The following is an 18365-nucleotide window of genomic DNA, read 5'->3' as shown; positions in this document are numbered from 1 at the left end:
ATGATGACACACCCATCAGCTGCACCTGATCAATAGGTTTAACATTCAGGGTCACAGCATGTGTGCAGTGTGCAGTGGCTCATATTGACAGAGGAGCACGATGTCTTGATGGCTAAAGTAAAGCCATCAGCAGGAAGTGGTTGGTGACATTGTTGCTGTGACTTAACATCCTTCCTGTATCGACCCTGCAGGTGTCTTCCTGCCCCTCTGGGTGAACATGATGGCGGCTCTGACCCTGACTTGACCATTTAGGGCTTAACCCCTCGGGTCATCGCTCATGTGACTCAGCCCGCATGGGAGACAATCTGAAGAGTGTGTGTCTCAACGTTATGGTGGCACTGCAGGCTCCATTCAACAATGGAGCTTTTCATGTTAAATATTGCGTAGTTTCTAAATCCAAGGTGTTTTTGTGATGCCAGAGCCTATCATTTCTGCTCTTCCAGATGTGTAATGATGGGTTTCCATCTGTAGCCACAGCAGAGATGGCGCTGTTTCCCCACTGGGAAGCAGAAGAATGACAAAGGCCATTTTCAATGGACAGGCCCAGACAGGCCCTGCCATCGCAAAAACGTCTCGGAATTGGAAACTACGCAATATTTAAGAATGAAAATAGCCCGACTTGACGGACGGACAACAACCTTGTGTTTAAGGCAAGTAGCCTACTGTGTTATTATGATTGCTACATGTAGGAAAAAGTAGGGCCTTGTTGAAGGGAGCCTGCACTGCCAGATTACGGTGTAACGTTGAGACTCGGCTAACAACAGCAGAGTCTCACATTGAGGTTATGGGGGCTATAGCCCCAAATGTTGTATAGTCACAGATCTCAAATGGCTTTTTTTTATACAAAAATATCTAGTCCCTCAAACTAATATGATATCGATCAGAAATGCAACATTATGCTTCTTCTTTTGTGCAACTAACCTATAGCTAGTCATCTAAACAAATGTAATGATATGACATGGAGCTGCTGTGTGGTGTTACTTCCTTGGCTTGTTGACGGTGGCGTAGAGGCCGCTGGGATCAGAGTCTCCAGCAGAGGAAGAGGAGGGTTTCACAGCAGCATAGGTCACATCTTCATCACCATCATTAACCTGCTAAACAACAACAACAACAGCACAAAAACACAGACACCACAACACAAACAAATCACAACAAAACAAAATCACATAACTGTGACACAACACAGCAACATGAGTTCTGGTCCAAACTAAATATGAAAACTGTTATGACATTACTCTCTATGGGTTGAAACCTGGTTGAAACTTAAACTTCTAAAGAGGTCAAACTCCAGCAACACTTGTAGTATATACCATCTTAAAGTAGTTCTATATACTCCAAGTGTTGCTGGAGTTTGGACCTACACTGTATAGATAGATAGATGTTTCTCTTCTCCATGCACCTTGGAAGTAGGTGAAGTTGTGCCAGAAACCTCTCCTTTGAAATGGAAACTGTCCAGCACACTGCACTTCTGGCCACGCCCCTTCAGTGATGTCACAGCTGCTGTTTGGCATCAGCCATCAACATGCTTTAAATGTTTCAACCCATAGAGAGCAGCAACAACACCTTTATGCGACTTAGTTTTAGTTATGTGATTTGCCCATAAACAGTAGGCTACAACTTATTGACACTGTGTGACTGATGACAGCAACTTCTAATGGTACAACCTCTTTAGTTTAAATATCCTCCATAACACCGCTGTTGGGTAAAAGGCACACATCTGAAATAGTGTACAATTTACTTTGAAAGTTTAAACCACAACAACAACAACAACAACAACAACAACACAAACACAAACAACAACTATTATTGTTGTTGTTGTTGTTGTTTCACACCAACAGTGATCCAACAGAACAGACAGCTCACCTGTGCTTTACCAGCTGTCTTCTTCTTCTTCTTCTTCTTCTCCTTGTTGTGGCTGACGGAGGCGTAGGTAGGTCCATCATCATCTGTCTGACCAGTCTGACCAGTGAATGCAACACAATGACTGGTCAGTGGTACACAGGTTTGAACTAACACCACTGATATTCTATTCTATTCTATTCTATTCTATTCTATTCTATTCTATTCTATTCAATTTCTTAACTTTTAGTACCTCTGTCTACCAGTTATGCATTCATCGCTGTTAAGTTATTTTGCTGTCTGTCAGCAGGATTTCCTACAAACTTAGACATTGATTTTCATGATATTTAGTTGACAGATTACCTTTGGCCCAAGAAATAACTGAATTTTGGTGGTGATCCGGATCTGGCTGTCATTAGATGATAAAACATGTTTTGCCATAACTATGAAAGTAACAAAGAGAGAGACTTGATTCCAAATCTGAAGGGGATGCTTGCAGAGTCAGTAAATCAATGAAACGTATGTGTAAGTGACAGGAATGATGTTTTTGGGTGCAACATCAGGTAGGAGAATTGTTCAGCACTGGCAGACGGTTGCCGTCTAGGACTGGTTGGCTGCACTTTTTCAGTCACATCCTGCTTCACACCAACGACCCTAAAAAAGAAGGACAAGACATCACTCACGTCACAGTGTTCAAATTGTGGCGTGAGTGATGTCTTATCCTTCTTTCTTCAAGGTCGTCAATTGCTTCACACTTATGCCCCACTTCCTCAGCTATTCTATTATATTCTATTATATTCTATTCTATTCTATAGTGTGGATAGTGGATAGATTCAAGATTCAAGATTTTTATTGTCACTCCGTAGTTCTACCCACGTGTGAAATTATTATGCTGTAGGTTTCCGTTACAAACAAGGTGCAGTTTTAAATAGGTGCAGAATCACAGCAAACACAATGACAGCAGCAACAATAGGACAATATAGTTAACTAGTAAGTTAATAGTGTGTGTGAGTGTGATCTGACCTGGTCCTGGCTGGTTCCTGGTCCAGACTGCTGCACTGCAGGATTGGCAGTGCTGACTGAGGTCAGAGCCTGGACACATACAGCCCAGTTAGCTTTCCATTCCAGTAAAGATCAGTTAGAACAGAATACTACTATATGATGAGACTTATTAGACAAGTGCACACAAGTGCATGTCATAGATGATGCAGTAATCCATCTGTTCAAAATTGCCTTTTTTCTTTCAACCCCCCCCCCCCCCCGATGAATTATATTACCTTTTATTAGAACAACATCATCTTGATAAAGATCAATAAAGTTATCTCATGCTCTGCACAGTTATGGTAATAGACAGATATCACACAGCTGCTTTGCTGCAGCTGTCTAAAGTCCTGACTGTATTAACATTGTATCCTTCAGTTTTAAACTCACAGTGTTGTCCTGCACTGCTGTTTGGTTCCCTGAAAAAAGCAAAAGTGAGAGGAGAGTTTATCTTCTGCAGACACAGTCTGGCTTCATCAATGTGACCACATTTTACACAAGAAATGTTCTCACCTCTAGCTCTCTTCCAGCACACGATGAGGGCAACAACAATTATTAGGAGTACAACTAAAACCACTAAGATGGGCCACCATTGTAGTCCCCCACCTACAACAAGTAAAAATAAATTCTCATCAGTTTCAACTGAATATTATATATATATATATATATATATATATATATATATATATATATATATATATATATATATACATACATACATACACACACACACACACACACACACACACACACACACACACACACACACACACACACACACACACACACACACACACACACACACTCACTCACTCACACACACACACACACACACTCACTCACTCACTCACTCACACACACACACACACACACACACACACACACACACACACACACACAGACAGACACACACACACACTCACAAACACAAATGGAATATTATTTTCACTTCCATTCACTGAGCTTTCTCTGAAACTGTTTGGAGCCCCCCTGGGGAGGCCCGCCTCCCACTTTGAAACCCTCTGATTTAATATATCATCTCTTGAAATCATTGCATCTACTCAAGAAGCCTATTACCTATGTCCTAGTCCTCATGGCTTCATACCAAAACACTTCCTTTGACACCTCTCTAATAAAGACATCTTTCTATTTGAGGGACCTTTAGTTCATATAGTGACAGTTGCGAGAGAGAGAGAGGAGAGAGGGAGAGAGAGAGAGAGAGAGAGAGAGAGGCTGGACTGTGGAAATAGCACATGTAACACAAAATGTAATGGAATGTGACCTTGTGTTTCTTTTGTTGTTAATTCTATTGTTGTTGTTGTTGTCATCATTGTTGTCATCGTTGTTGTTGTTGTTGTTGTTGTTGTTGTTGTTGGTGTTGTTGTTGTTGTTGTTGTTGTTGTTGTTGTTGTTGGTGTTGCTTTCATACCTGGACAAATGAAAGAACAAAGCTCAAACAAAACAGAGTCAGTCAAGAGCTCACGTTGATCATATCCAGTAAATAAGTAAGACATAATAAAACAATATTTTGATTGTTACTTTGAAACTTTCATGTAAAAGAAAGATAGTTTAAATTATTTTTCATGTCAAGATGCAGAGATTTAAACAGTTCCTTATCATATTCTCAAAGATTCCTCACCTGAGGACAGAGAGGTGAAGTCAAATGTCTTCACTGTTCCACCATCAGTCTCAGTCACTTCACACTGGAATCTCTCTTTGATATAAGCAGAAGTCAGAAAGGACACAGTGGTGGTGTGGCAGAGAGATGGTGATATCTGAATGTTGGTATTTCTATCCACCTCTTTACCATCATACAGCCACCTCAGTGTCTCTCTACACTGTCCATATGCCACCACAGAGCAGAACAGCTTCAGGTTATAGTTGTCCTTCTGTTCAGTCACTGCTGAAGATGGAGATATTGTGAGAGGATAAGAATAATATTTACATTACTATAATCAGAATTATTGTAATGTTTTAGTATATTCTTGGAAGAAAGCAGTTTGAGCTGAATATAATGTTAACACTCACTGTTTACAAGAGACAGATAAGCTGGAGCATCATCACCTATATACTTTCCATCTGATCTATTGCAGGTGTAGAGACCAACATCCTCAACTCTGACGTTCTTTATAACCAGAGAACAGTCGGCTTTAACACTCAGTCTGGCTGCTTTAGGTTTGGACAACCTATTTGATGCAATCTGACCACTGGAAACCAGCTGTACTTTAGTTGTGTTTATATAATGAGTGAAGAGCCACTCAGTATAGTCACATTTATGACCGTGTATCACATTGTCACAAGGCAGAGTGACTTCAGCTCCATCTCTGACATAGGAGGAGGGCACACGTTGTTCAGTTACTGCTGTGGAGAAAATGACAGAGAAATACTATGAAAATTGAATTGAATCAGAATAGGAATATGGCTGGTATGGCCATAATGTTTTCGATATGAAATAAGTTTGCAAAATGCCCTGACAAGTCAGAAAGAGTCCGCTAATCATTCAGCTTGTTAACAAAATGGCATAATTTACCATCTCAGTTAAATTAAGGTTAATAAATAAAAGTACAGTTAGTAATACTAGTAAGTATAGCCTATACGTTTTGTGATGTATCTGTTATTTAATATAAATTGTAATGCAGCCTTACCTGTTCCATGAAACACGAGTATCAAACACAAAGTGATTTGAGTCAGTCTGAATTCAGCCATTCTGCTCTTTCTCTCAGTGTCTTTAAATCTATCTATCCATCTTGTTCTCTCACTCTCAACTGTCAAACGTGTCTGAACTGATTCTTAAAGACAAAGATACACGTCATGTGATTGAAATGTGTCACATCCTCATATCAGCCACAATTTGTGTTTTTTCCTCCCCTCTCTTCAGTCTGGTTGAGTTGAAGTATGTAGGCCTACAGCTTATCAGTTATATTTCTGAATGTCTTGCAGCAGAGACAAGACAGCCAAAGATCTGACCCACAGAAAGATGTCTTTTAAAATGTTACATTTGAGCATCTCTATAGTGACTTACAATTAGTGCAACAGTAGAATCAGCTTCAATTCCTACATCAGCACCAATATGACAAACACAGAAGTGAGGGGGGCTCAGTCAATAATGATAGTCAATGATGATGTAGACATTCTTGGAGATGATCAAAGGAAAGACGTACAGGTGGATTCTTTTTTAAAGTGAGTAGAGGAGGAGGCTGGTTCAGAGTGTTCAGCTCCATACAGGAAGTGGACTCTGCTGTGCTGACTGAAGTAATGAGGTCATATCCTTCACTGGAGACAGACAGCAGTCCAAAATCTGATTTCCCAGTCTGAGACAGGAAGTTGGTGTTTTGTCTCAAAGGATCTCAGAAACTCCACCTGAAAGAAGCTGGTGTGGGGCAGGGGTGAAAATGTGACTTTGTCGTAGGATAAAAAGAAATATATATTTGGAAAGGCCTTGACCTGAAGAGTAACATATGTCAATATGAAGAACATGGCTGGTTCCTGTACTGCAATTGCCCTTCGAACTCTGACCCTGCGCTACATTTGGAGGCTTATGCAGTAACAAGGGCCTAGAGACATAAGGTCAACTTCCCTGCCTATACCAACATGAGGGTCGCAGGTTCAATCCCCTGTATTACCTCCATACAGGCACAATTGGCCGTGTCTGCGGGTGGGAAGCCAGATTAAGGGCAAGGAGTGGTCGCTGCACTAGTGCCTCCTCTGGTCGGTCCAGGTGCTTGTGCTGGGGGAGGGGAACTGGGGGGAATACTGACTGACTGACTGACTGACTGACTCCCCATTGTTGAAACACAGGGGTGCTGCTGCTGCTGCTGCTGTTGCTCAACACTCACACGTGTGTTTCAACAATGGGGAGTCAGTCAGCCCCGGAGACGTAAAACATTTTTGTGCAGAGCCTCGCTTCTGACTAACCAGAATTGAAGTGTTAGTTCCTCATTGCAGCTTGACACTATTTTGCTGAGAGATGTGCAGGAAATGTGATGGTGTGAACTGAGACAAAGACGTGTTCATTTTAGTTTGTCTTTCTAACTTGAGAGACATACTTGCAGGACACACTAAAGCAAAAGACAAGCTGTTTATATCAAGACAGCAGCAAAACCTGTTCATGTCCATGTAACAGAAATTCCCCAAAGAAGACATCGGTGCTGCTGACAAGTCTGGAGCAAAAAGGATTAAAATAGAAATATGATGAAAACAAAAAGTTATCTACGTTGTCTCATCATTCCTCACCTTATGAAAAACCCAGAGAACATGTTGATGTTGATAGGACGGCTCACACCAACGTTTAAAAGCCGTCTAAATACAGTTCACTGTTTGTGAAATCCAGACAATTCTTTCATATCAGCTCAAAATGGTTTTAATATGAACGTTTACTCTGCCATAATATCAAAATGTGAAAATGTTGTCCCTATGGGTTTGAAGTTGAACATCAGTGTCCATCAACTGCTTGCTGGTAAGAAGTGGTCAAACCTCTAATCACACTGGCTGGACTGTAGAAAGATGTCACCCAACATGGTTCCTCGAACAGCAATTATTACCTTGGACTGCTGACATGGCTGCCATGTTTTCTGCCTGTGTTGACAGACTTCCACAATCCAGGAAGCCAAGTGGGAGATATCAGAGCAGACATAAAACTCTCGCATGCCCCACAGTATTTATTACTAGGAGGCTGACTGAATATTAAAAGTATTTTATTTGCAGATACAGTAATATAAATAAACAACAATAATCAGCTATAACAAAGGAAAGACTACACTAACTCCATTAAGCCCCCCCCCACCCCTATACTCCCAACTGTCCTGTTAGATCTGTTTAAATCCTAACTGCTGCTCTGAACTATCTGCAGATGAGAAAGAGCTCAAACAAAAGAGAGAGAAGACATTGTTTAAAACAGACTTAGTTAATACAAGATAAACAGCTTGTAGTAACAAGGCTCCTTTCCTTACTTTCAGAGCTGCAGTCTGTTTGTAGGCCTCAGTTCATTCTCTTGAAACCGACAAGAAGACTGAGGAAGTTTCACAACGAAGGTGTGAAGCTTCACAGTTCAAGACAAATGAATTGACTTGGTGTGGTTGGTGCACACGTTACATAGGTTTACATAAGAAACACGATAAGTTAGAAGAAATAAGAAAAAAAAATAATAATAAAATATTCAAAGATATCAACAGTATTAACAAAGTGTGGCAAACCCAAAGTTAGCAATTTAACAAAATATAAACATGTACAAGGTTCAATGAGACATAGCAGAGTATTAACAGTTATGCATTGCACATGCATATATTAACAGAATATTAACAATATAAGAGAGATTAGCAGTTTATGCCTAGTATGGATTGCATTGCATGATTGTGTGGGAAGATTGGAAGATCAATGCATTTACTTTTACATTTACTTTATATTTATGTACATTTAATAGCAGATAATTACCGTTGATACTTAAGTACAATAAATATCAGATACTTGAAGACATTTACTCAAGTAGACAACTTTAACTTCTACCAAAGTCATTTTCTCGTCAGATATCTGTACTTTTACTCCAGTGTGGCCTTCAGGTACTTCATCCTCCACTGGTCCTATATATGATGACACACCCATCAGCTGCACTTTGTGGCTGATCAATAGGTTTAACATGCAGGGTCACAGCATGTGTGCAGTGTGCAGTGGCTCATATTGACAGAGGAGCAGGATGTATTTAACCTGACTCTGCCACATGGGGGCGCTATTGTTTTCACAGAATGTGAAACAAACCCATCCATCTGACAGCATCAGGTTAGGATGTCTTGATGCCTAAAGTAAAGGCATCAGCAGGAAGTGGGTGGTGACATTGCAGCTGTGACTTAACATCCTTCCTGTATCGACCCTGCAGGTGTCTTCCTCCCCAGCTGGGCGAACATGATGGCAGCTCTGACCCTGACTTGACCCTTTAGGGTTTAAGTAGGGCCTTGTGACCCCCCAGGTCATTGCTCATGTGACTTGGGCCGCATGGGAGACAATTTGAAGTGTGTGTGTGTATGTGTGCGTGTGCGTGCGTGCATGCGCGTGTGTGTGTGTGTGTGGGGGGGGATAGTATGGGCGTCTTTAGGCCTGGGCATTGGGGGCTATAGCATCAACGTCAGCCATTTTTGTGATGCCTGAGCCTGTAATTTCTGAAAGTCTAATTATGGGTTTTCCACCTGTAGCCACAGCAGAGATGGCGCTGTTTCCCCAACTGGGAAGCGGAAGAACAACAACGGACATTTTCAATGGAAAAGACAGGCTGAGACAGGCACTGCCATGACAAAAACGTCTCGGAATTGGAAACTACGCAATATTTAACAACACAAATAGAACTTGACGGACAAAAACCTTAGCAAGTAGCCTACTGTGTTATTATGATTGCTACATGTAGGAAAAAGTAGGGCCTTGTTGAATGGAGCCTGCACTGCCAGATTACGGTGTAATGTTGAGACTCCGCTAACGACAGCAGAGTCTCACATTGAAGCTATGGGGGCTATAGCCCCAAATGTTGTATAGTCCCAGATCTCAAATGGCTTTTTTTTATACAAAATTAAGAATAGCCCCACCCCCCAGATCTATTTCTACTTTACTATCTACATTAAAGCATAAATGACCAAATAATATGATATGATATTGATCGGAAATGCAACATTTTGCTTCCTCCTTTGTGCAACTAACCTATAGTCATCAAAACAAATGTAATGATATGATAGGTAGCTTCTGTTACTTCCTTGGCTTGTTGACGGTGGCGTAGAGGGCGCTGGGATCAAAGTCTCCAGCAGAGGCAGAGGAGGGGTTCACAGCAGCATAGGTCACTTTTTCATCACCATAATTAACCTGCTAAACAACAACAACAACAACAACACACCAATGACCAAACATGTCATGAGACAGCACAAAAACACAGACACCACAAAACAAACAAATCACAACAAAACAAAATAACACAACTGTGACACAAGACAGCAACATGAGTTCTGGTCCAAACTAAATATGAAAACTGTTATGACATTGCTCTCTATGGGTTGAAACTTAAACTTCTAAAGAGGTCAAACTCCAGCAACACTTATAGTATATAACATCTTAAAGTAGTTATATATACTACAAGTGTAGCTGGAGTTTTGACCTACACTGTATAGACTGTTTCCCTTCTCCATGCACCTTGGAAGTAGGTGAAGTTGTGCCAGAAACCTCTCCTTTGAAATGGAAACTATCCAGCACACTGCACTTCTAGCCACGCCCACGCCAGCCATCAACATGCTTTAAATGTTTCAACCCATAGAGAGCAGCAACAACACTTTTATGCGACTTAGTTTTAGTTATGTGATTTGCCCATAAACAGTAGGCTACAACTTATTGACACTGTGTGACTGATGACAGCAACTTCTAATGTTACAACCTCTTTAAATATCCTCCATAACACTGCTGTTGGGTAAAAGGCACACATCTGAAATAGTGTACAATTTACTTTGAAAGTTTAAACAACAACAACAACAACAACAACAACAACAACAACAACTATTATTATTATTATTATTATTATTATCATTATTATTATTATTATTATTATTATTATTATTATTATTATTATATTGTTGTTGTTGTTTTGTTGCTGCCATTGTTTAGTTTCATGACTGTTGGAGCCTTAAAACCTGATCAAAACCTATTGTGTAATGTAAAGAAATACATGGGTGTCAATGCGAAAATAGGAATAATTGTCTTTATTCCTGAAAATGTTGTTGTTGTTGTTGTTGTTGTTATTGTTGTTATTGTTGTTGTTGTTGTTGTTTTCCTACCAACAGTGATACAACAGAGCAGTCAGCTCACCTGTGCTTTACCAGCTGTCTTCTTCTTCTTCTTCTCCTTGTTGTGGGAGTAGCTGACGGAGGCGTAGGTAGGTCCATCATCATCTGTCTGACCAGTCTGATCAGTGAATGCAACACAATGGCTGGTCAGTGGTACACAGTTTTGAACTAACACTTCCACTATTCTATTATATTCTATTGCTCAACTTTTAGTACCACAGATCACCCTTGGACCAACTTCACAAGGAACAACAGAATTAATTTTGGTGGCGATCCAGATCTGGGATTTCTGCCATTATACATTTTTTGACACAACTATGAAACTAACAAGGACTTGATTCCAAATCCCACGGGGATGCTTGTAAGGCAAGGACATCAATTAAACTTCAAGTGGTAGGAATGATGTTTTTGGGTGTAGGTTGGAGAATTATTCAACACCATTGACTATATAAATATATATATATATATACAGTCAATGTTCAACACTGGCAGAGGGTTGCTGTGTAGGACTGTTGGCTGAGCATAGATGCACTTTTGCAGCCACATCCTGCTTCACACCAAGGGCCCTAAAAAAGAAGGACAAGGCATCACTCATGTCACAGCGTTCCAATCTTGCATTGGGGCCAGACTTTGGGGTCAGTTCTATTGAAGTGACGGGCATGGAAAGTCCCACTATAAACCATCATATCTGTGTCGTTTCACCTTTGATTGAAAAATGCTTCCACCAGATTAAAAAACAAGGTTTGGTCAGGTGTCATGATGTAATGAACTAATCCAGCTCTGTCTTGGACCAAACAGGGGCTTGACTTGAGCTATATGCAGCTACTGCAGAGCCAGGAGCTGTTTGGTGACCGACAACGAAAACAAAAACAAAAACATAAATTATTTTATCTGCTGGAAGCAATCAGAGGTGAAACGGCATAGCTATGATGGTTTATTTATAGTGGGACACCCTGCCCGGGCTTTCATTTCAATAGAACTGGCCCCTAAGCAAAATGTGAATGTTGTGACGTGAGATGTCTTATCCTTCTTTTTTTATGGTCGTTGCTTCATCCTTATGCCCCACTTCCTCAGCTATTCTATTCTATTCTATTCTATTCTATTCTATTCTATTCTATTCTATTCTATTCTATTCTATTCTATTCTATAGTCTAGTCTATTCTAGTCTACTCTAGTCTAGTTTAATAAGTCTAGTCTAGTCTAGTCTAGACCCTCTTACTTCCCTCTTATGCTTTTTTTATCAAGGAAATCAGACTGCACTTTGTGTCTCGTGCACATGTAGTGGATAGTGTGTGTGAGTGTGATCTGACCTGGTCCTGGCTGGTTCCTGGTCCAGACTGCTTCACTGCAGGATTGGCAGCACTGACTGAGGTCAGAGCCTGGACACATATCAGCCCAGTTAGCTTTACATTTCAGTAAAGATCACTTATAACACAATACATGCTGTGTGTTGAATCTTGTTACAAAACCAGAAGTGCATATAGTCTAAGTGCCATGATGAAAATTCACCTATCTTCAGTCTTCCCCATACTGTACAGAATATTGCATATAGATTATGCAATAATCCATCTAATCAAGATTGCCTTTATTCTTTTACCCCCTCCCAGATTAATTATCTTACTTTTTTTTAGAACATAATTTTTGATAAATATCAATGAAGTTATCTCATGTTCTGTACAGTTATGTTAATAGACAGTTATCACACATCTGTTTTGCTACAGCTGTGTAAAGTCCTGACTACATAAACATTGTATCCTTCAGTTTAAACTCACAATGTCGTCTTTCACTGCTGTTTGGTTCCCTGAAAAAAAGCAAAAGTGAGAGGAGAGTTTATCTTCTGCAGACACAGTCTGGCTTCATCAATGTGACCACATTTTACACAAGAAATGCTCTCACCTCTAGCTCTCTTCCAGCACACCACGAGGGCAACAACTATTATTATCAGTGCAGCTAAAACCACTAAGATGGCCCACCATTGTAGTCCTCCACCTAGAAGAAGTTAAAACATTTTGTCAGCAGCTTCAAGTAACCTATGCAACTAAAATCCATTCAAACTATGTCTGAAAGAGAGTTTCATGTGTTTCACAAATATCATATTTTTGCATTTGTTGTGGTGATGAGTTACAGTATGTGTTGTTATTGTGTCATATGATCTTATGATGTAGCCTACTTGTATTCGTTTTTCTATTGTATATGGTATCTGCAAACAATTTTCTCTACAGGAAAATCCATTTAGAATAGAATAGAATAGAATAGAATAGAATAGAATAGAATAGAATAGAATAGAATAGAATTTGTAACAAGTGTGAATTCGCAAAAGCTGCAACCACATGGTACTGCAGGTGGGCCGGGAGTGGTCTGCCTACACCTCCGATTTTCGGAGGAAATCAAACGGCTTGTTTTTAAGTGAAGAGTGAAGATAGTAGATCTAAGACATCAAATGGTAACAACCACATATCTAAATAACACCTCAAAGCTAGGCTAAATAATGGCGAGGGGAAACAATAAGGGGAAAGAAAAGATCAAAATTGACAGGCTGGCTTTTGGGTATTTTGCCTGAATGTTTGTATGTGGATGCATTATTAATTTGCTGCATGCCCACATTCACATGCTCTGTTAATGAAATAAACAATATAGATGGAAATACTTCATCTTAGTCTGGTCGGACCAAGTCTGCAGTGGAGAACGGCACTTTATTACAGCAGCAAGAGTAATGCACGGCCTCTACCCTCTGTGATGTTCTAAGCTCTTTTCACACTAACTATGATGGTACTGCAACTTGATTCACTTATCATCCTGCAACTCACTCTGGCAGCGGCTAAAAACATACTTCCTACTACAGTACGGGTATCATGCAGTCCTAGTCTGGTGTGCTGATCAGAGTTGTGATTACAGGGTTGGGTGGGCCCCGGAGGATTTTCACATTTCAAAGTGGGCCGTGACATTCTTACATTTAGGAACCCCTGATTATCACTTATTTTCGAACCCTCATGGTTTCATACCAAAACACTTGACACCACTCTAATAGCAATACAGATGTGTGTGAGAGAGAGAGAGAGAGAGAGAGAGAGAGAGAGAGAGAGAGAGAGAGAGAGACTGGACTGTAGAAGTACTGTATGTAGGCTAATGCAAGATGGAAAGTTACCTTGTCTTCCTTTTGTCGTTGATTTTACTGTTGTTGTCATTGGTGTTGTCATTGTTGGTGTTGTTGTTGTTGTTGTTGTTGTTGTTGTTGTTGTTGTTGTTGTTGTTGCTTTCTTACCTGGATCAATTAAATAACAAAGCCCAACAAAATGGAGGGTCAGTCAAGAGTTCACGTTTATCATATCAGTAAACAAGTAAGAAATAATAAAATGATCTTTTGCACAGTTACTTTAAAACGATCAAGTAAAAAAATATCGTTTTCATTCAATTTCATATCAAGATGCAGATATTTTAAACTTCCTTAACATACTCTCAAAGCTTTCTCACCTAAGTACAGAGAGGTGAAGTCAAACGTCTGGACTGTTCTAGGCCTCTTGTAATCATCAGTCACTTCACACTGGATACGATCAGAAGTCAGAAACCTTAAGAACACAGTGATGCTGCAGGAAGACTCATCGTTAGGGATGGCTCCACTCAACTCCACACCCTCATGATCCAGCCACCTCAGTGATGTCTGTCTACACGCATATGTCTTCACAGAGCAGAACAACGTCACATAGTTCTCATCCTGCCGTTCAGCCACTGGTGAAGATGGAGATATTGTGAGAGGAAGCCAATACAATTAACTACATTGCTTTAATCAGAATTATTGTAATGTTTTAGTATGTTGTTCTAAGAAGGCAGTTTGAGCTGAATAGGTTATAATGTTAATACTCACTCTTTACAAGAGACAGATAAACTTGAGCATCTGGACGTTCTGGCACTCGGCAGGTGTAGAGACCAACATCCTCATTTCTGACGTTCTTTATAGCCAGAGAACAGTTGGCTGTAACACTCAGTGTGGCTGCTTTAGCTTTGGACAACTTATTTGCAACCTGTCCACCCCTAACCAGCTCTACTGTGGTGTCTTTAATATGAGTGAAGAGCCACATAATACTGTCACATTTATCCTGTCTGGAAGTTACATCTCCACAAGGCAGAGTGACTTCAGCTCCATCTATGACATAGAAGGAGTGCAGACGTTCATGAGTTGCTGCTGTGAAGAAAATGATAGAGAAATATTATGACAATTTAATTGAATCAGAAAAGGACGCTGCTATGTTCATATAATGCAGCCTTACCTGTTCCATGAAACACGAGTATCAAACACAAAGTGATTTGAGTCAGTCTGAATTCAGCCATTCTGCTCTTTCTCTCAGTCTCTTTAATGTTCTCTCCCTCTCAACTGTCAAAGTGTCTGAACTGATGCTTCTTAAAGAGATAGATGTACTTCCTGTGATTAAAACATGTCACTTCCTCATAGCAGCTCCAATTTGAGCTTCTCCCTCTCTCTCTCTCTCTCTCTCTCTCTCTCCTCTCTCTCTCTCTCTTTCTCTCTCTCTCTCTCTCTCTCTCTCTCTCTCCCTCTCTCTCTCTCTCTCTCTCTCTCTCTTTCTCTCTCTCTCTCTCTCTCTCTCTCTCTCTCTTTCTCTCTCTCTCTCTCTCTCTCTCTCTCTCTCTCTCTCTTTCTCTCTGTCTCTCTCTCTCTCTCTCTCTCTCTCTCTCTCTCTTTCTCTCTCTCTCTCTCTCTCTCTCTCTCTCTCCCTCTCTCTCTCTCTCTCTCTCTCTCTCTCTCTCTTCTCTCTCTCTCTCTCTCTCTCTCTCTTTCTCTCTCTCTCCCTCTCTCTCTCTCTCTCTCTCTCTCTCTCGCTCTCTCTCCTGTCTGGTTGAATTTACTTTAAAGGAGAATTCTGTCTTTTTTTTCTTTACAACCTGGAACTTATTCTCAGCTTAGTTTATGTTATACTACTCAGAACAGAACTTTCTGAAAGTGACTGTAAAAAGCTTAAACGCACCACAAAACGGCCTGGAACAGAGGCCGTATTAGGGGCAACTGCAGAGCATGTATTTATGTCCTGGAATACGGTAGCTTATTTTCTGGCACACACCAGCTCATATCCTTATTATATCATAGAGACAATGATAAAATAAACACTGTATTTCCTTGCTGCAGCCAGCGTGTTCACAATGTCTCTGTCTGCTGTCTGTCACATTGGGAAAGATAAGCTCCTGTTCTCCCCGCTCCTCCGTTTGTACTCCATATGACGTTAGTCCGGTTCAAATAAATACGGATTTCCAATCCATCCATAGGGTTAGGGTTCTCAAAGTCAGATACATATCCAGCCATCCTCTACCATGGGCTGTCATGGAGGCTTGATTCACTGCAGACCTGATCAACTCTGAACTGATGTGACTCTCTTGAGAATCGGTTACAGAGTCACAGAGAGAGTGGAAGGCAACTTTGCATGTTGGCAGCCCCAAATGGTATAAAGAGGTTTGATGACTTTTAACCTCAATCTCTCTCTCCATAAATCATGTGACACGATGCCAGCAAACAGGATGTTCATGTTTACCAACCCAACAGGTCTGTGATCACTTTACTGTATACCAATAGATGACAAATGAAACAAGTCTTGTCTTTATTGTCATCAGATTATGTTATGTGTCATTGATAGATATTTATTTTTCTGTTTTTCTTTTATAAAGTGCATTGTGTAATACTGAAGTGTTGATATTTGAAGGATTGGGAATAAGTAGGCTTCTATGTTTACAACTTTAAGCTACTTTACTGGGCTATCTTTGGATCATTTTGCTTCGCTTTGTACTATTGTACAATTTTAAAATGTTTTAATGTAATTTGGAATGTCTTTGTATTTTTCTGATCTGAAATAAACTAAACTAAATTCACAAAGAGTCAAGATAGGATGAGTTGGTAATGAGAAAGGGTTGTACTTTCTCATCCAGATTATTTATATTCTGTATTTTTAAGTTTTGTAGGGGTGAAGGAGAAGTGATGATGGTGGTCAGGAATCGTCCTTCTGATATCAGCATCTCAACACATTTATAGGAAAAGTTGACCGTTTTAAATGTGTGTGAGGCTAACACTAAAGTGCATTTTTTAACCTTTATTTATAGGGGGGGGGTCTCACTGAGAGCAATGCTCTCTTTTTCAGAAGTGCCCTGTTCACATTCACACACACACATTCACACCTAGAAGCTGACGACTACAACAACATTCTGATCTGCTGGCTACTGAGCAGCTCTACTGGAGCAGTTGGGGTTAAGGGCCTTGCTCAAGGGCACCTCAGTGGTGGTAATGAGTGAGGGGTGAGCACTGCTTTTTCACTTTCCCTAGCCAGATTTATCCTGCCGGTCGCAGGGATTGAACCAACGACCTTCTCGCTTCTCTAACCTTTAGGCAGCCACTGCCCTCTTACCTATTACTTATTTAAAAAGAAATACAATTACTTTACTTATTTGCTCCCCCTCCCCTTCCAAACTGAAACCACTTTATAGGAACAACAATCAGCCAAACTGTATACTTTCTTATTTATTTGCCTACAGAAAAGTCATTGTGTTCTGCCAACACATATCTTGCATACAGTAGCGAAACCTCTCTCCACACTTTGTTTCAATTCAATTTGTTTCAGTTAAAGTATTGATAGTATTCTGTTACATCACCACACGGCCATTTTGGTATGAAAACAACAGGTGATTGTGATCAATTAACAGGTGATTACAATCAAGTGACACTTACAGCCAATGAGCTGTGTGTATTGTAGCACCATATTGGTAGGAAAAAGGCTTGTGACATCATTGGAATACTATGAATAGTCTCCATCTGTGTTGCTCAGCAATCATTGCTGTGGTGTTTCTGCACTGCACTTCACACAGATCACCTGTCAATCAAACAGTGTGGGTGGAGCTTGGAGCCACTACTAACACATTGGTTTTCATATCTCTCTGAATTTATTGCAGCTGTTGAAACAGAGAGACAGACAGCAAAAGATCTGACTGACAGAATGTTTAATTTTAAATTGTACAGAGTTCAGCAGTAGAATCAGCTATTACTGATCATAGTGGTGTAACAGATGAGATGGCTGTTAAGGGATGCATTGTGGTCAAGTAGGCTACCAGTCTGAAATATGTCTTGAAAAAAGGAAGAAGTGGCTGTTACCACTAACTGACCAAAACCATATTCATCATAACAAGTGCAGCTTCTGTGCAGTCCCACAGTGTATTTGTGGCAATGATGACGTGTAGTTCCCTCTCAAAACCACAAGAGGACTGAAGGAGTTTCACAGCTCATAAGGTGTGAAGAAGATTCACAGCTCAAGACAAATACGGACATGATGATGTAACTATTATGGCCTTTAACTTAGTGGTTCTCAAACTTTCCACATTCAGGACCGCAAAACTGACACAAATCAGACAGACCCACCTCACGGACCCCCATCTGATAAGATTGTTGGCACTCTCCCCATCTGATAAGATTCTTATGCCACTGTCCCCATCTGAAAATATTTTTGATTTCAGGAGATGTTTTATAACAGAAAGTGTATGAAACCCATGATCAAAATAGCCATACATCATGACATTGGCTTACTTATTAATGCAATTTTAGTGAAAGTAGGTTAGTCCCTGTTTTGCTAGGGAGTGGAGACTCCCTGGAACCCCCTCAAGAACCCCTGGGCATCGCTGGAAGCCACTTTGAGA

The 18365-nt window shown here is 40.4% G+C and overlaps 1 protein-coding gene across 4 annotated transcripts; it reads right to left on the bottom strand.

Annotated features, from left to right (window-relative positions):
• Positions 1-911: 911 nt before the first annotated feature.
• Positions 912-13908, bottom strand: LOC310782875 (uncharacterized protein). Of its 4 annotated transcripts, XM_083643662.1 has the most exons (7): positions 13831-13908; positions 12582-12674; positions 12458-12486; positions 11996-12064; positions 2863-2931; positions 1864-1959; positions 912-1094 (listed from the first exon to the last, which is right to left on the bottom strand). In XM_083643662.1, exons 1-7 carry the CDS (start codon positions 13880-13882, stop codon positions 978-980), a joined length of 525 nt encoding a protein of 174 aa, XP_083499788.1. In that variant the 5' UTR covers positions 13883-13908; the 3' UTR covers positions 912-977. The 4 variants fall into 4 exon arrangements, 3 of the variants coding, with proteins under 3 accessions (XP_083499788.1, XP_083499789.1, XP_083499790.1); XM_083643663.1 differs by lacking the exon at positions 11996-12064; XM_083643664.1 differs by lacking the exons at positions 912-1094; positions 1864-1959; positions 2863-2931 and adding exons at positions 9585-9717; positions 10708-10803.
• Between the last annotated feature and the right edge of the window lie 4457 nt (positions 13909-18365).

Source organism: Poromitra crassiceps, assembly GCF_964638095.1.
Source record: "Poromitra crassiceps genome assembly, chromosome: 9".
In the NCBI taxonomy this organism is placed as follows: Eukaryota; Metazoa; Chordata; class Actinopteri; order Beryciformes; family Melamphaidae; genus Poromitra; species Poromitra crassiceps.
The sequence above is the reverse complement of the archived record's forward strand: the minus strand, read 5'-3'. Positions and strand labels throughout refer to the sequence as shown.